Genomic DNA, 15767 nt, shown 5'->3' on the forward strand with positions numbered 1-15767 from the left:
TCAATTTTGTAATTAACTAGTTAGGTAATTAACTAATTATATGCTTTAATTTCAGGTCATCCAAGTAAGATGTTTTATATTTGTTTCAGAATGCTTCATTCTATAACTGAAAATGTCATTCAGTTCTTTTGATTTTTAAGAAAGGCTTTTGACTGCCCTCGATCACAGCTTTTGTGTTAAGTCAATGTAAAAGCAATAGGGAAAAAGATGCTAATTTCCAAGTATGAAAATGGCCACAACATTTTTAATACTGAAGATATGAAAGTGAATTAGGTGTTACATTAAACTTTTTTTAATACTTTATCTGATGCAATAAATTAAATTGCAGATGTGATTTTTTAAATCTCAAATTTTTGTAACATTGTTACATTATGCTCCAATATTACAAACTAATCCCGTTGTTGGGAATTAACTACTGCGGCACTCATGGTTTGGTTGCGTTGTTGAACACATATATTTACTGTTTTAATAATCCACAGGTAGATTTTAGTCTGAAACAAAAACCGCAGTTATTTTGTGGCGATTTACACGTTCAACTGACCAACCAAGTGGCGCCAAAACTCGCCGTGGTCGAGAGCTTGGGTGGTGTTGGCGTGGAAGGATCTCGGGCATGTGCAGTGCAATAAGGCGGCTGAGCCCAACGGTCCCGCCCGGAGGTTGGGTTCGAGCAAAGATTCTAGAGGAGCTCTAGAATCTTTGGGTTCGAGCGCCCGTGAGGTAGGAAGCGGCTCGAGCCTAAACGGTCTCGCGCGGAGATTGGTCTCGAGCAAAGATCATAGAGCGGGGGCGGAGCTCTATGATTATGATCTGTGGTCTCGAGCGCAACGGTTCCACCTGTTAGTTATTGATGCGCGCAGCGTGTCGGCATGGCGGCGCCGAGACGAAGGGGGCAACAGCAGCGGGGAGTGTGGACTCGCACTAAATTGAGGTGAGGGAAAGGCATTGCAAACAAGCAGGGGCTGAGAAATAGAATTAGAAGTACTAGAAACAAAAATAGTGAATTGGAAATATAAAGTAAAGGGAATATAGAGGCTGAAAGCTACTGAGCTGTGATCAAGAACTGTAAAATAGAATACTCAGACTGAGAAAAGGCGTAGTGGAGAACACGACCCTGTGAAATTCCAAGTAATTGAAAACAAAGGCTGGGGAACCACCCGGTTACCGAGAACGGGTACTAAAAATACCAGTTAAATGATTGGAAAAGAACAAATAAAATAACTAACTGTAAAAGAACAAATGTGTTGGAAAGAACTGCAGATGCTGGTTTAAACCGAAGATGGATACAAAAAGCTGGAGTAACTCAGTGGGACAGTGAGTATCTCTGGAGAGAAGGAATGGGTGACGTTTCGGGTCGAGAGCCTTTTGTAAAATAATAGATATTGAGTGAATAAGAACAGCCACTGATAAATGCACCGAATAAAGATTGAGAAACACTTTGTAAATGATAAGGACTGGGAAATACCAGTAACTAAGAACACTAATCTAATGCCCCTGTCCTTAGGCGATTTTTTTAGCCGACTACAGGCGACAAGGCTGTCGCCACATGGGTGTTGCCTATGTTTTCTGGTTGCCGCTGGATTTTGAAATGTTCGAAACTTTTCGGCGACAGTCTGCGACCGTGGGCTTGTCGTAGCTTGACTTCTCCTGACGTAGGTGCTGTCATAGATTGTCACCAGGATGACGTAGGTTGTCTCCAGTGCTGACTTCGGTGAATTCCATTGGTGGCTACCTACGTCAACCGACGACAGGTACCGCCGACTGAATTGTCTTACCTTGAGGTAGCTTGTCTCGGGTGGACATAGGTCGTAGGTGGACGTCCTAATGGGTCGCCGGTTGTCGGTAGCTTGCTTTAGCTTGACGTTGACTAGGTGGTAGGTTGTAGACATTGTCGTAAGGGTGTTCAGTCGTGGATTTTCAGCGTCCTGCTATGACTGACAGTCGCCAGCAGTCGATGAAAAAAATCGTGTAAATGGGACAGGCCCATAACTATGCAGTAATGGGACTGAAATGTCCCAATAGCAGGAACAGAGGCTGAAATGCACCATAGGATCGTTTGCGTTACTTGTTAAGCCTCAAGCATTGAAATAACTGCAGCTTAAGTCCCAGGTTTTTCTTCTCTCTTTGCTGTGCATCTCTTTGCCAATCTTGCACTCTTTAACTACAGTATTTGGCCTTTAGGCTTGGAAACCCTCCTCCTCCAACAGTTAATCTACTAACAAATCCCCTTACCAGGATATTGATACCCCTCGAGTTCAGGTGACGCTCTCCCCAGGAAGAGATCCCAATAATTCAAAAATCTGAATCCCTGCCTCCTCTGTTATGCATTAATCTGGCCTATTCTCTATTCATGTATTTACCAGTAGTTGGCAATGGGAATAATCCTGAGATTACCCTCTCGTGGTCCTGCTTTTTAGCCCCTTTTCCAGCTCCCCATGTTCACTCTGGAGGATCTTATCCAATTTCCTACCTATCTTTGGTACAAAAGTGCACAATGAGCTCAGACTGCTCACCCTCCCTCTGGAGAATGTTCTACAGCTGCTCCGAGGCATCCTGGACCTAGCAGTATATAGGCAACACATCATCGTGGAGTCCTTTTTTCAGTCACAAAATTTCCTGACAATCCCCCTAACTATAACATCTGTAGCCTTGTCTGACTTCACTTACTCCATAGCGCTCAGAGCTAGACTTGGTGACAAAGACTTTGCTGCTGCTTTCTCCCGAACAGTCATCCCCCCCAACAGTATCCAAAAATGTATACTCATTTTCACAGGGAATTACCACAGAGGATTCCTGGACTCTCTATTCTACTCCCTTTATCCTTTTATGGTGGTTATACAGCTACTTTCTGTGTGGATCTTAAGTGTGACCACCTCTTTAAAATTCCTATCTAGAAGGCTGTCACTTTCCTTGATGTTCTTGAGGTCATCCACCTGCAGCTCAATTTCTCTCAATTGGTCAATTAGAAGCTTTTGAACAATTAAAAACCAAGTGTGGAGTGCAAGATTAGAAATCGTCCAGTCTCTTGTGCATCTCATTTCCTACTATACACTTCCCTCCTACCATGCATCTTTGACCAACAGCAGAAAGGAAGTTAGACAAAACAATAAAGAGAAAACATGAAAGGGAAGACTGGCAGGATGAAGAAATTTTGGACCATCCCAGCAGCATCCACAGCAGCTACAAATGGGATTAGCCAATGCCTGGCAATCTAGAAAACAGGTACAATCTGCACTAATGTCGGGGAATAACTGTGGCATGCTGTTTCTGAAGACTGGCACATGACAAAAAATAAACTGAACTGATGGATAGGCTTTCCATCCCCAACATCAGCGTATGGAAGCAGGCATTCTCTGAGTTGGTAGCCTGGGTGATGTGCAAGGACTCATCAACGGACCTGAACGGATATGCCATGGTTGATGCCAACTTAATAAGGAGATGTGTGGAGAGAAATGTGTCCCCACAAAAACATCCATGTTCTTCAACTAGAAGCCGCATGAACCAGGAGGGTTGCAATCTTCTGAGGACCAGATCTCAGGCATTCAAGTCTGGTGATGTAGGATCTTGTAAGTCCAGATATGACCTCACTAAGGCCATCAAAGTGGTCAAAGGGACTTTCACTCTAAATTGGTGAATGAGATGGACATATACGGCAGCTTTGGTAAGGTTTGCCCGCCATCACTTCCTACAAAGCAAAATCAAGGGGCAGCTCAAACAACAACAAGGCATCACTTCTAGATGTGACCAGACACAATTCCAACTCCATGTTTAAATTCGCTGATGACCCCACTGTTTTTGGACAAATTATGGATAATGATGAGTCGAGTATAGGAGGGAGATCGATTGTCTGATTGAATTGTGCTAGAACACCAACTTTGCTCTCAAAATCAGTAAAATCACACAACTGATGTTGACTTTAGAAGAGGAAGGATCCACAAACCTTTCTTCATCAATAGGTCGGTGGTGAAGAGGTACAACAACATTAAGTTCTTGGGCGTGCATATTTCTGAAGATCTGTCCTGGATCCAACATATGTTTGCAATCATAAAAAAAGCCCATCAACGCCACTTCCTCAGAAGATTGAGGAGATTCGGTATGTCAATAAATAGTCTCTTGAACTTTTACGTGTGAGCAGACTGACTGGTTGCATTACAGCATTGTTTCGACAATTCGAATGCCCAGGAACAAATGAGATTACAAAAAGTGGTCCATCACGGTTACTGACCTCCCCACCATTGAACCAATTTATAAGAGCGCTATCCCAAAAAGGCGACCAGCATCATCAATGACCCACACCACCCTGGCCATGCTCTCATTTCACCCCTACCACTGAGAAGAAGGTATAGGAGTCTGAAAACTGTAATACAGGTGCACAACCTTTTATCCGAAGATCCAAATAACGAAAACCTCCGAATAGCGACATTTTTTCGGTCCTTGAAGAAAGGTCCTTGAAAACGTTCACCGAGGGCGGCCCGCAGAGGTGACAGCGGAACCTCGGTCGGTCCTCGAAGAAAGGGGAACTAAATCCCCATTCATAAAAGAGAAGGTGAGGGTATATTGCGCGAGAGGGTTAATAATTGACAATATGCTGCTACCTGCCAGCTGAGTTAAAATGTTCCCACGGTAGACTCACGATACACAGTGTATCGTGAGTCTTGCGTGGGAACCTTTTAACTCAGGGTGCAGGCAGCAGTAGATTGTCGCTCCCTCCAGTTTCACCCCACCTACACCCCTCTGCTTCCCGGCCATGTGTGTGACCCCTTCCCTCCCCTCTCCAGCTCCCTGCTCATTGCACCAGCGCGGGGGCTTTGTACTGTCTTCACGTCGCGATGCTAGCAGCACAGTGCCAGTCACCGGAGACGTCAGGACCAACGGAACACCGACCCCCAGGCCCACTGCAAGCACGGAGATCCCAGATCAGCAACTCAAGCCCAGCCCCGTTCCAACTCCAGAGGAACACGCTCCCCGTATGGGCAGAAGCTGATGGTGTGCAAGGTACGTCTTGTTCTTGGGGTGGCGCAGCTCGGGCTGTGGGCGAACTGCCACTTGTCGCCGTAGCGGCCCATCGGGGAGTGGATTCCTCTGGAGTTGGAGGGGGAGGGGGGTATTGTGCTGTTTGATCGCCCCCTACTATTCCAGGGACAGGGAGACAGGACGTTCACCAAGGGCGGCCTGCAGAGGTGACAGCGGAACCTCCGGTCGGTCCTCGAAGAAAGGGGAACTAAATCCCCATCCATAAAAGAGAAGGTGAGAGTATATTGCGCGGGAGGGTTAATAATTGACAATATGCTGCTACCTGCCCGCTGAGTTTAAAAGTTCCCACGGTAGACACGATACACAGTGTATCGTGAGTCTTGCGTGGGAACTTTCTAACTCAGCGTGCAGGCAGCAGCAGATTGTCGCTCCCTTCAGTTTCACCCCACCTACACCCCTCTGCTTCCCGGCCATGTGTGTGACCCCATCCCTCCCCTCTCCAGCTCCCCGCTCATCGCACCGGCGCGGGGGCTTTGTACTGTCTTCACGTCGGCGATGGCAGCCAGCAGGCTAGTGCAGTCACCAGAGACGTCAGGACCAATTGGACGTCGACCACCAGGCCCACCGCAAGCACGGAGAACCCAGAGACCCACAGCCAGCAGCACCCAGCCCAGCTCCAACTACAGAGGAACCTGGGTTGCGGATGTCGGGGCGTCGTAGGGGCCCATCGGGGAGCGGGTTCCTGTTGGTTCTGACGTCTCTGGCCACCTGCTAGCCTCCGGGAACTGTACCGCCCTTGCAGGAGAGTTGGGTTGTTTGCAGTTGCAGAGGGAGGGGGCAAGGGCGGTACAGTTCCCAGTCTCAGCTCCAGTCCAGGGGGGTGGCCGGAGACGTCAGGACCAACGGGACAGCGACCCCCAGGCCCACTGCAAACACGGAGATCCCAGAGACCCACAGCCAGCAGCAACTCCAGCCCAGCCCTGCTCCAACTCCAGAGGAACACGTAGGGGCAGAAGCTGATGGTGTGCAAGGTGTTCTTGGGGTGGCGCAGCTCGGGCTGTGGGCAAACTGCCACGTCGCCGTAGTGGCCCATCGGGGAGCGGATTCCTCTGGAGTTGGAGGGGGAGGGGGGTATTGTGCTGTTTGATCGCCCCCTGCTATCCCAGGGACAGGGAGACACAGCGGCTTTTTAGACTGGTGGGCAATCACTTCCAAAGTTCTGCCCACACAGTCAGTACACCTCTCCTACACTGCATTTCATACAAACATTTATTCTGCATGAAAAAACGACATTGAAGACTCAAACTCGCGACCGAGTAACTGCCGGGATCAAGGCGCAAACTCGCGACCTTGCGGATATGAGCCGAGCACTCTACCACTGAGCCAGCCATTAAAATCTACGCTAAAAAAATTCCATTCCGAAGACCGACAAATTCTGAATTACGAAAAGTGTCTGGTCCCAAGGCTGTCGGATAAAAGGTTGTGCACCTGTATCAGAGTTCAGGCACTGCTTCTTCCCAACAATTATCAGGCTATTGAACACAATGAACTTGAACTAAACTACGAATTAATAACTGTCTGGGTTGCACAGGGTCTTTGTTTTGTTTTAACACTATATTTTGTTTTTTTGTTTATTAAACATTTTTTATTTGTTTATTACATTATCTATTGAATACTGTTTACAAACCTGTTATGCTGCTGCTGCAAGTAAGAATTTCATTGTTCCGTTTCGCTACAGATGACAAAACACTCTTGACGAGTTCTGTCACTGTGTGAGATTACAGAAACAAAAGAGGAAATATTTCAAGGATGTTCTCAAAGCCTTTTAGAAAAACGCATCATTCCCTCTAATATGAGAATCCCAAGCCTGAGATAATTCAAAATGGAAAAGGAGCATCCCAAAAGGCAATGAGCACTGAAATTAATACAGAAAATTCTGGAAAACTTAGCTGGTTCAGCAGCTTTTGAGAAACAGTTAATTTTTCTGGTCAAACAAAAGAGGGTAATAAGTTAATTAAGCAGTAAACAACATAATGAGCACATTGAGTCTTTTGCTGCAAACATGTGGAAGCCAAGCAGCAATGGCCGAAGGAGCACACTATTTCCCATATTGCCCAAAACATCACTTCCTTCCTCACCAGTGACTGATTAAGATGGGTGCCATCAAACCATGTCAGAAACATAAAACTGGATAGAAACAGAATCTTCAAGTCTGTTGGTCTCCTTAAGAAAAGGGTATCCTGAGAATGCTCTCTATCCATGCATATATTAGAAGAAGCTGCATTGCTATGTATCCTGTGCTTTGCTGCCCTGTGAATGAATTAATCAGTGAATTGTATGCAATATATGTTTTGTTTTAGATTGATGATTTTGAGCAGTGTGTTGTACACATGTATAAAGCTATTGTTGTGTGAAGAAGTCCAAGCTTCACATATATAATGTAAAATTATGATACTTCCTTCAATACTGAAAGGTATATCACAATATATTAATAAGGTCCTAGTCTTACATTCCCAACCACTTAGAAATACCTAACCTTTCTGTTACCCTTAATATCTTTGCTGGCTGGGTATAATTCAGTTAAGTTTATATGGCACACAATCTAGAGCTCAGGATAACAAGCTAATTGGATGCAAAATTGGCTTGGAGGATGGAGTAAAAGGGTGATTGTGAAACGTCAATGTTTAGATTGGAGGTCTGTGACCAGTGGGGTGCATTTGGGGTTGGTGATGGGTCCACTGTTTGTTATCTACTTTATCGTGTTGAATGGTAATGTAGTTAACATTGTCAGTAAATTTCCTAAAAGCCACCAAAGGACTCGCTGGGCTGAAGGGCCTGTTTCCATGCTGCATCTCTAAACTAAACTAAAAAATGGTTATATATGGACAGTGAGGAAGGATATCTAAATTTACGACGGGATCTAGATCATTTGGGAAGTAACAGCTGATTTGTGACAACCAATAACAACTTTGTTTCCTGAGTCCATGAACTCATTGAATTCAAAATGATTACTTTTGGAAAGTATTCATGGAGCATTCGGCTAGTGGCAAATTCAGGGCATTGAAAAAAATCTAATATGATCTGCTTCCTTGCTGGTTATGACACATTGCTGCAAAAATTATCTTGAACAAACAAACAAAGTTCATGACCTTTTCTGACTTGAGCTAGTTTGTATTGAGAGGCCCAGGAGCCGTTGGTGAGGGAGGACTGCCAAAATCTGCAACGTTCCATTCGCAGATCACACTTCAAATTAAGTGGGCTTGAGGAAGCCGCTGATTTGTCGAACGGACTAGAGGAAGCAGCTGATTGGCTTGTATCCCGGGTAAGGCTTTGTATTGTATTCGGATAAGGGGGAGAATGAAGGGCCAGGGCAGTTTACTGTTCTGGATGTCAGATGTGGGAGGTCATGGAGTCTGAGTGCCCTCCAGACGTCCACATCTACGCCAGGTGCGTCGGGATGGGGCTCCTAAGGGACCGTGTTAGGGACCTGGAGCAGCAACTCGATGACCTCTGTCTGGTCAGGGAGAGCGAGGAGTTCCAGGAAAGGAGTTGTAGAGAGGTGGTCACTCCAAGACCATGGGAGGCAGACAACTGGGTCACAGTTAGGAAGGGCAATGGGCAGTGGCAGGGACTGGTGAGTACCCCGGTGGCTGTACACCTTGAAAATAAGTACTCATGTTTGAGTACAGTTGGGGGAGACAGCCTACCTGGGGATAGCGACAGCGGCCAGTCCTCCGGTGCTCAGAAGGGTAAGGAAAAGAAGAGGAGGACAATAGTAATAGGGGACTCTATAGTCAGGGGGTCGGATAGGCGATTCTGTGGACGCAGACAGGAGACCCGGATGGTAGTTTGCCTCCCTGGTGCCAGGGTCAGGGATGTGTCTGAACGTGTCCAAGATATCCTGAAATGGGAGGGAGAGGAGCCTGAGGTTATGGTACATATAGGTACCAACGACATAGGTAGAAAAAGAGAAGAGGTCCTGAAAGAAGAATTTAGGGAGTTAGGTAGAGAGTTAAGGAGAAGGACGGCAAAGGTAACAATCTCAGAATTACTGCCTGTGCCACGCGACAGTGAGAGTAGGAATGGAGCTAGGTGGAGGATAAATGCGTGGATGAGGGACTGGTGCAGTGGGTATGGATTCAAGTTTCTGGATCATTGGGACCTCTTTTGGGGAATGTGCGACGTGTACAGATAGGACGGGTTGCACTTGAACTTGAGGGGGACCAATATCCTGGCGGGGAGATTTGCAAAGGCAATTGGGGAGACTTTAAACTAGAACGGTTTGGGGGAGGGACTCAAATTGGGAAAGCTAGCAGTCAGTGTGTGAGGCAGGAGGCAGAAAAGGGTAAGACTCTGACCCAAAATGTAGGGGAGAAAGATGAAAATGACAATAAACAGAGAATAAGAGAGGGTGGGTTTCTTAAATGTGTATATTTTAATGCTAGGAGCATTGTAAGAAAGGTGGATGAACTTAGAGCCTGGATTGACACCTGGAAGTATGATGTTATGGTGATCAGTGAAACATGGTTGCAGGAGGGCTGTGATTGGAAACTAAATATTCCAGGATTTCGTTGCTTCAGGTGTGATAGAATTGGAGGGGCAAGAGGTGGAGGTGTTGCATTGCTTATCAGGGAAGATATTACAGCAGTGCTTTGGCAGGATAGATTATTGGGCTCGTCTAGGGAGGCTATTTGGGTGGAACTGAGAAATGGGAAAGGGGTAGCAACACTTATAGGGGTGTATTATAGACCGCCAAATGGGGAGTGAGAATTGGAAGAGCAAATATGTAAGGAGATCGCAGATATTAGTAGTAAGCACAAGGTAGTGATTGTGGGAGATTTCAATTTTCCACACATAGACTGGGAAACACATTCTGTAAATGGGCTGGATGGTTTGGAGTTTGTAAAATGTGTGCAGGATAGATTTTTGCAGCAATACATAGAGGTACCTACTAGAGAAGGGGCGGTGCTGGACCTCCTGTTAGGAAATGAGACGGGTCAGGTGGCAGAGGTATGTGTTGGGGAACAGTTCGGTTCCAGTGATCACAATACCATTAGTTTCAATATAATTATGGAGAGTGTCAGAACTGGACCTAGGGTTGAGATTTTTGATTGGAGAAAGGCTAACTTTGAGGAGATGCGAAAGGATTTAAAAGGAGTAAATTGGGACATTTTGTTTTATGGGAAAGATGTGGAAGAGAAATGGAGGACATTTTAAAGGTGAAATTTTAAGAGTACAGAATCTTTATGTCCCTGTTCGGTTGAAAGGAAATAGTAAAAATTGGAAAGAGCCATGGTTTTAAAGGGAAATTGACACGGTTCGGAAAAAGAGAGAGATCTACAATAATTATAGTCAGCATGGAGTAAATGAGGTGCTTGAGGAGTATAAAGAATGTAAAAAGAATCTTAAGAAATAAATTAGTAAAGCTAAAAGAAGATATGAGGTTGCTTTGGCAAGTGAGGTGAAAGTAAATCCAAAGGGTTTCTACAGCTATATTAATAGCAAAAGGTTAATGAGGGATAAAATTGGTCCATTAGAGAGTCAGAGTGAACAGCTATCTGCAGAGCCAAAAGAGATGGGGGAGATATTGAACAATTTCTTCGGTATTCACCAAGGAGAAGGATATTAAATTATGTGAGGTAAGGGACACAAGTAGAGTAGCTATGGAAACTATGAGATTCAAAGACGAGGAAGTACTGACACTTTTGAGAAATATAAAAGTGGATAAGTCTCCAGGTCCGGACAAGATAGTCCCAAGGACATTGAGGGAAGTTAGTGTAGAAATAGCAGGGGCTATGACAGAAATATTTCAAATGTCATTAGAAACGGGAATAGTGCCGGAGGATTGGCGTACTGCGCATGTTGTTCCATTGTTTAAAAAGGGTTCTAAGAGTAAACCTAGCAATTATAGACTTGTTAGTTTGACGTCAGTGGTGGGCAAATTAATGGAAAGGATACTTAGAGATAATATATATAAGCACCTGGATAAACAGGGTCTGATTAGGAACAGTAAACATGGATTTGTACCTGGAAGGTCATGTTTGACTAATCTTGAATTTTTTGAAGAGGTTACTCGGGAAATTGATGAGGGTAAAGCAGTGGATGTTGTATATATGGATTTCAGTAAGGCCTTTGACAAGGTTCCTCATGGAAGGTTGGTTAAGAAGGTTCAATTGTTGGGTATTAATAGTGGAGTAGCAAGATGGATTCAACAGTGGCTGAATGAGAGATGCCAGAGAGTAATGGTGGATGGCTGTTTGTCAGGTTGGAGGCCAGTGACTAGTGGGGTGCCACAGGGATCTGTGTTGGGTCCACTGTTGTTTGTCATGTACATTAATGATCTGGATAATGGTGTGGTAAATTGGATTAGTTAGTATGCAGATGATACTAAGATAGGTGGTGTTGTGGATAATGAAGTAGATTTTCAAAGTCTACAGAGAGATTTATGCCAGTTGGAAGTGTGGGCTGCAAGATGGCAGATGGAGTTTAATGCTGATAAGTGTGAGGTGGTACATCTTGGCAGGACAAATCAAAATAGGACGTACATGGTAAATGGTAGGGAATTGAAGAATGCAGTTGAACAGAGGGATCTGGGAATAACTGTGCACAGTTCCCTGAAGGTGGAATCTCATGTAGATAGGGTGGTAAATAAAGCTTTTGGTGTGCTGGCCTTTATAAATCAGAGCATTGAGTATAGAAGTTGGGATGTAATGTTAAAATTGTACAAGGCATTGGTGAGGCCAATTCTGGAGTATGGTGTACAATTTTGGTCGCCTAATTATAGGTAGGATTTCAACAAAATAGAGAGAGTACAGAGGAGATTTACTAGAATGTTGCCTGGGTTTCAGCAACTAAGTTACTGAGAAAGGTTGAACAAGTTAGGTCTTTATTCTTTGGAGCGCAGAAGGTTAAGGGGGGGGGGGACTTGATAGAGGTCTTTAAAATGATGAGAGGGATAGACAGAGTTGACGTGGATAAGCTTTTCCCACTGAGATTAGGGAAGATTCAAACAAGAGGACATGACTTGAGAATTAAGGGACAGAAGTTTAGCGGGAACATGAGGGGGAACTTCTTTACTCAGAGAGTGGTAGCTGTTTGGAATGAGCTTCCAGTGAAGGTGGTGGAGGCAGGTTCGATTTTATCATTTAAAAATAAATTGGATAGTTATATGGACGGGAAAAGAATGGAGGGTTATGGTCTGAGCGCAGGTAGATGGGACTAGGGGAGAATATGTGTTCGGCACGGACTAGAATGGCCGAGATGGCCTGTTTCCATGCTGTAATTGTTATATGGTTATATGGTATCAAACTTGAACCTATTTTTGTGCAATCAGTACCTAAACTTTCAACAGATGCTTGGCATTCACAATTCCAGCTTTCCAATGTGTTTAAAAGTGATTTCTGATTTCACTTCTCTGGGGACTAGTTCTAATTTTACAGTTATCTCTCTTGTCTAGTTTCCCTGTCACAACAAATAATTTATCTCCACCGTGGGTACAATAACATAATGGTTATTATGTTAATAACATAATAACACTTGAGGCGACTGGTAGGGTGAGCATGCGGGAGAGGTAATGTTGACGGGGTTGCCGACCGTGGCGGAGAACGCACGCTGGGACTAGTGGTGGCAGGAGCAGCAGAGGATTTAAATAGCAGGGGTGGAGCAAACGGATCATCTGGAGGTGGACGAGGTTCTTTTATAAGCAGCAACTGTTGGCGGCTCCGTCTGTACAGGACACCATCAGCGTCGACAAAGTAGGAGCGGGATTCCTTAGACAGGCTGACTACGAAACTCAGACGGGAATGTCCCACAGCAGTCTGCAAATGGACAACCTGACCCTACAGTAGCGGCTTCATTGGTTTGCTGGACTTGTCATAAGAGCACTTCTGAATGTTGTGTTTCTCCTGAATGCGCTTCTGGACCGTGGCTGGTTTAAACACCTGTGGCATCAGCTTTCACTGGGTAATTGGTATCGGAGGTCGTGTTGCCCAAGGCATCAGGCGTTGAGCTGGTGAGCCCAGGACCCCGTCTCTGGAAATGTTTCTAAGTTTTAAAAGTCCAGATAAACATCTGACTTGGCCAGGTGGGAGCGTTCCATTAGTTGTTTTGCGCTCCTGATGGCACGTTCAGCTAGCCTGTTGCTTTGTGGGTATTCAGGGCTGCTTGTGACATGGTGGAAATTCCATCGGTTGGCAAAGTGTTTGAATGCGTGGCTGGTGAATTGTCTTCCGTTGTCAGTTTGCAGACGAACTGGTGCGCCAAATACAGAAAAGTGTCTCTGTAGCTTAGGTATAACCATGTCGGATGTGAGGGTGGGCAGTAAATCGAGTTCGAACCAGTTGGAGTAGGAGTCGACTAGGACTAGGTAGTGTTTACCGTGCCATTCGACAATGTCTGTTGCCAGAGATGTCCAAGGCAGTGCTGGTGGGGGATGTTGTAGCAGAGGCTGTTTCTGGAGCCAAAACTGTTGCAGATGGGGCAGGAATCTGTTCTGTCCCGTACGTACTTGGTCATCCCAGGCCAATAGAACATGCTCTGTGCATGAGCCAACATGGCCTCGGTGCTTGGGTGACCGTTGTGTGCCTCTTTGTAGTATTCGTCTTGTAAGGATGATGGGATCACGACTTTGTGACCTTTAACAATGACGCCGTCCTGTATTACCAGCTCATCGCGGACTAGGCAGAGCGTCTGTACCTCCAGTGGTGTGCTGGATTGTCTGTCTGGCCAGCCTCTTTTGATCAGGGATGAGAATAGCTGTAGAGTGCCGTCAGCGGCTGTGTGTTCAGCCAGGCGACACAGGCGTTCCGTGGGAACGAAGTCAACCTTGAGAACCATAAGCTCATCACATTCATAGGGATGTCGTTCACTAGATGCACGTATTGCTCGAGAGAGAGTGTCAGCAACAAGCATGTCCTTTCCTTTTTTGTAAATTCTGAAGTCAAACAGCTGGAGATGCATCATCGTGTGCTGCAGTCGTGCAGGTGCTGCGTGGATAGGTTTGTTCAGGATGGTTACAAGTGGTTGGTGGTCGGTTTCGACTGAAAGTGTTCTCAAAGATGAAATCCTTAAATTTTGAGCAAGCGAAGACCACAGCTAGCAGCTCTTTCTCGATCTGGGCATAGCGCTGTTCAGTGTCCGTCATGGTGTGGGAGGCATACGATACAGGCAGTACAGTCCCATCGCCAGAAGTCTGAAGGCAGGCTGCGCCCAGCCCGTATTGTGAGGCATCACAGGTTATCGTGACGGGTCGCTTCAGATTGAAGTATGTCAGGGTAGGTGTGCTGGCCAGCTGTAGTTTTAAAAAATCGAATACCTGTTGATGCTGCTGGTACCAGGTTCATTCAGTGTCCTTGCGGGATAGTTGTCTCGGTGGTGAACTGAGTTCGCTGAGATTTGGTATGAACTTTCCCAGATAGTTCACCATACCCAGAAATCGTTGTGGGCTGAGCATGTCGGTAGGGGCTGGCATTTCTCGGATGGCTGCAGTTTTATTCGGGCCAGGCTTAAGACCATCAGAAGTGAATACATGTCCAACATAGGTGACCTCTGGAACGCGGAACTTGCATTTCTTGCGGTTGAAATTTAGGTTAATCTCTCGTGTCCTGTCCAGAATCCGCTTGAGGTTGTGGTCATGCTCCGGTGTGTCTTTGCCATGCACCGGGATGTCATCTACGATGATAGCACACGGGGGGCCTGTGAACAACTGTTCCATGGTTCTTTGGAAAAACTTTGCTGACCGAGTTGATGCCGAATGGCATTCTAAGAAATTTGAATTTGCCAAATGGTGTAGCAAACGTAGTGAGGTTCGAGGACTCATCATCTGGGGGTATCTGCCAGAACGAGCTTTTTGCGTCTAGTACAGAAAACACTGTTGCACGCCCGATTTGTGCTGCGACGTCCTCGACAGTCCTCGTCGGATAGAGTGGGTGCTTGATGGCAGTGTTTAGGTCTCTTGGATTGATGCACACGCGGAGCTCGTTTTTGTCTTTTGCGTGACAACCATGGTGGAGACCCAGTCTGTGGGTTTGCAGATTTCGGCTAGTATACCCATGGAGACCATGTTTTTTAGTTCAATCTCGATTCTGTCACACATGGCATGTGGCACGCGGTGGGGGGCACGGACCGCTGGGTCGACGGTGGGGTCAATGGCGAATTTATGTCGCAGGCAGCTTGCCCAGCTTGCCATCGAACAGATCAAGGTAGTTCTTTATCGGGTCCTCGGATATAAGTAACTTGTGAATGGAGCGGTCGAAGGAGACTAGCCCTAGGTCTTGGCATGCATGGATGCCCAGTAGAGGCACAGAGTCTGATTGTAGGATATAGAAAGTCAGATTTCTTGTGTGTTTCGCAGCACACATTTAAAGCTAGTTCTTCCAAGAGGATGCAGGACCTCCCCCTGCATCCTACATAAGCATGTAAAGTAGTGCTCTCGTCAGGGTCTCATTATTTCTTATCTTGTAGTAGACATGCAGAGACATTACATTCACGCGAGCCCCAGTATCCAATTTGGCCTTCACAGGCTTGTTGTTAATTAGCATGGACACAGAGGAATCCAAAAGCTTACTAGCTGTGTGTAGGAGTGTATGCACAGTAGACTCTTCATACGGGCTAATTGGATCATCCTTGTGGGCAGCTTCGAGCTGGTCTTGTGAGTCTGAAAATGTTTGGTCTTGTTCCAACTGGTGCAGATTAGACACTGAGCTGGAAGTCCTGTTCCCACGGGACCTGCAGCAAATGGCGAAATGGTTCATCTTCTTGCAGTAGTTACTTGGTTTGCCATTTGCTGGACAGAACAT

At 45.8% G+C, this 15767-nt stretch overlaps 1 protein-coding gene across 4 annotated transcripts in view; it reads left to right on the forward strand.

Annotated features, from left to right (window-relative positions):
- Positions 1 to 693: 693 nt before the first annotated feature.
- LOC129698886 (uncharacterized) overlaps positions 694 to 15767 on the forward strand; it is a 393480-nt gene continuing 378406 nt past the window's right edge. For all 4 annotated transcript variants that reach the window (XR_008723743.1, XM_055638273.1, XM_055638275.1 and 1 more), the window contains exon 1: positions 694 to 928. Coding sequence is in view for 3 of the 4 variants with exons in the window: in XM_055638273.1 (XP_055494248.1) it covers positions 867 to 928 (62 nt within the window). In the remaining variant the exon portion in view is untranslated. The remainder of the gene's footprint in view (positions 929 to 15767) is intronic.

Source organism: Leucoraja erinacea, chromosome 7 (genome assembly GCF_028641065.1).
Source record: "Leucoraja erinacea ecotype New England chromosome 7, Leri_hhj_1, whole genome shotgun sequence".
Taxonomy (NCBI): domain Eukaryota; kingdom Metazoa; phylum Chordata; class Chondrichthyes; order Rajiformes; family Rajidae; genus Leucoraja; species Leucoraja erinaceus.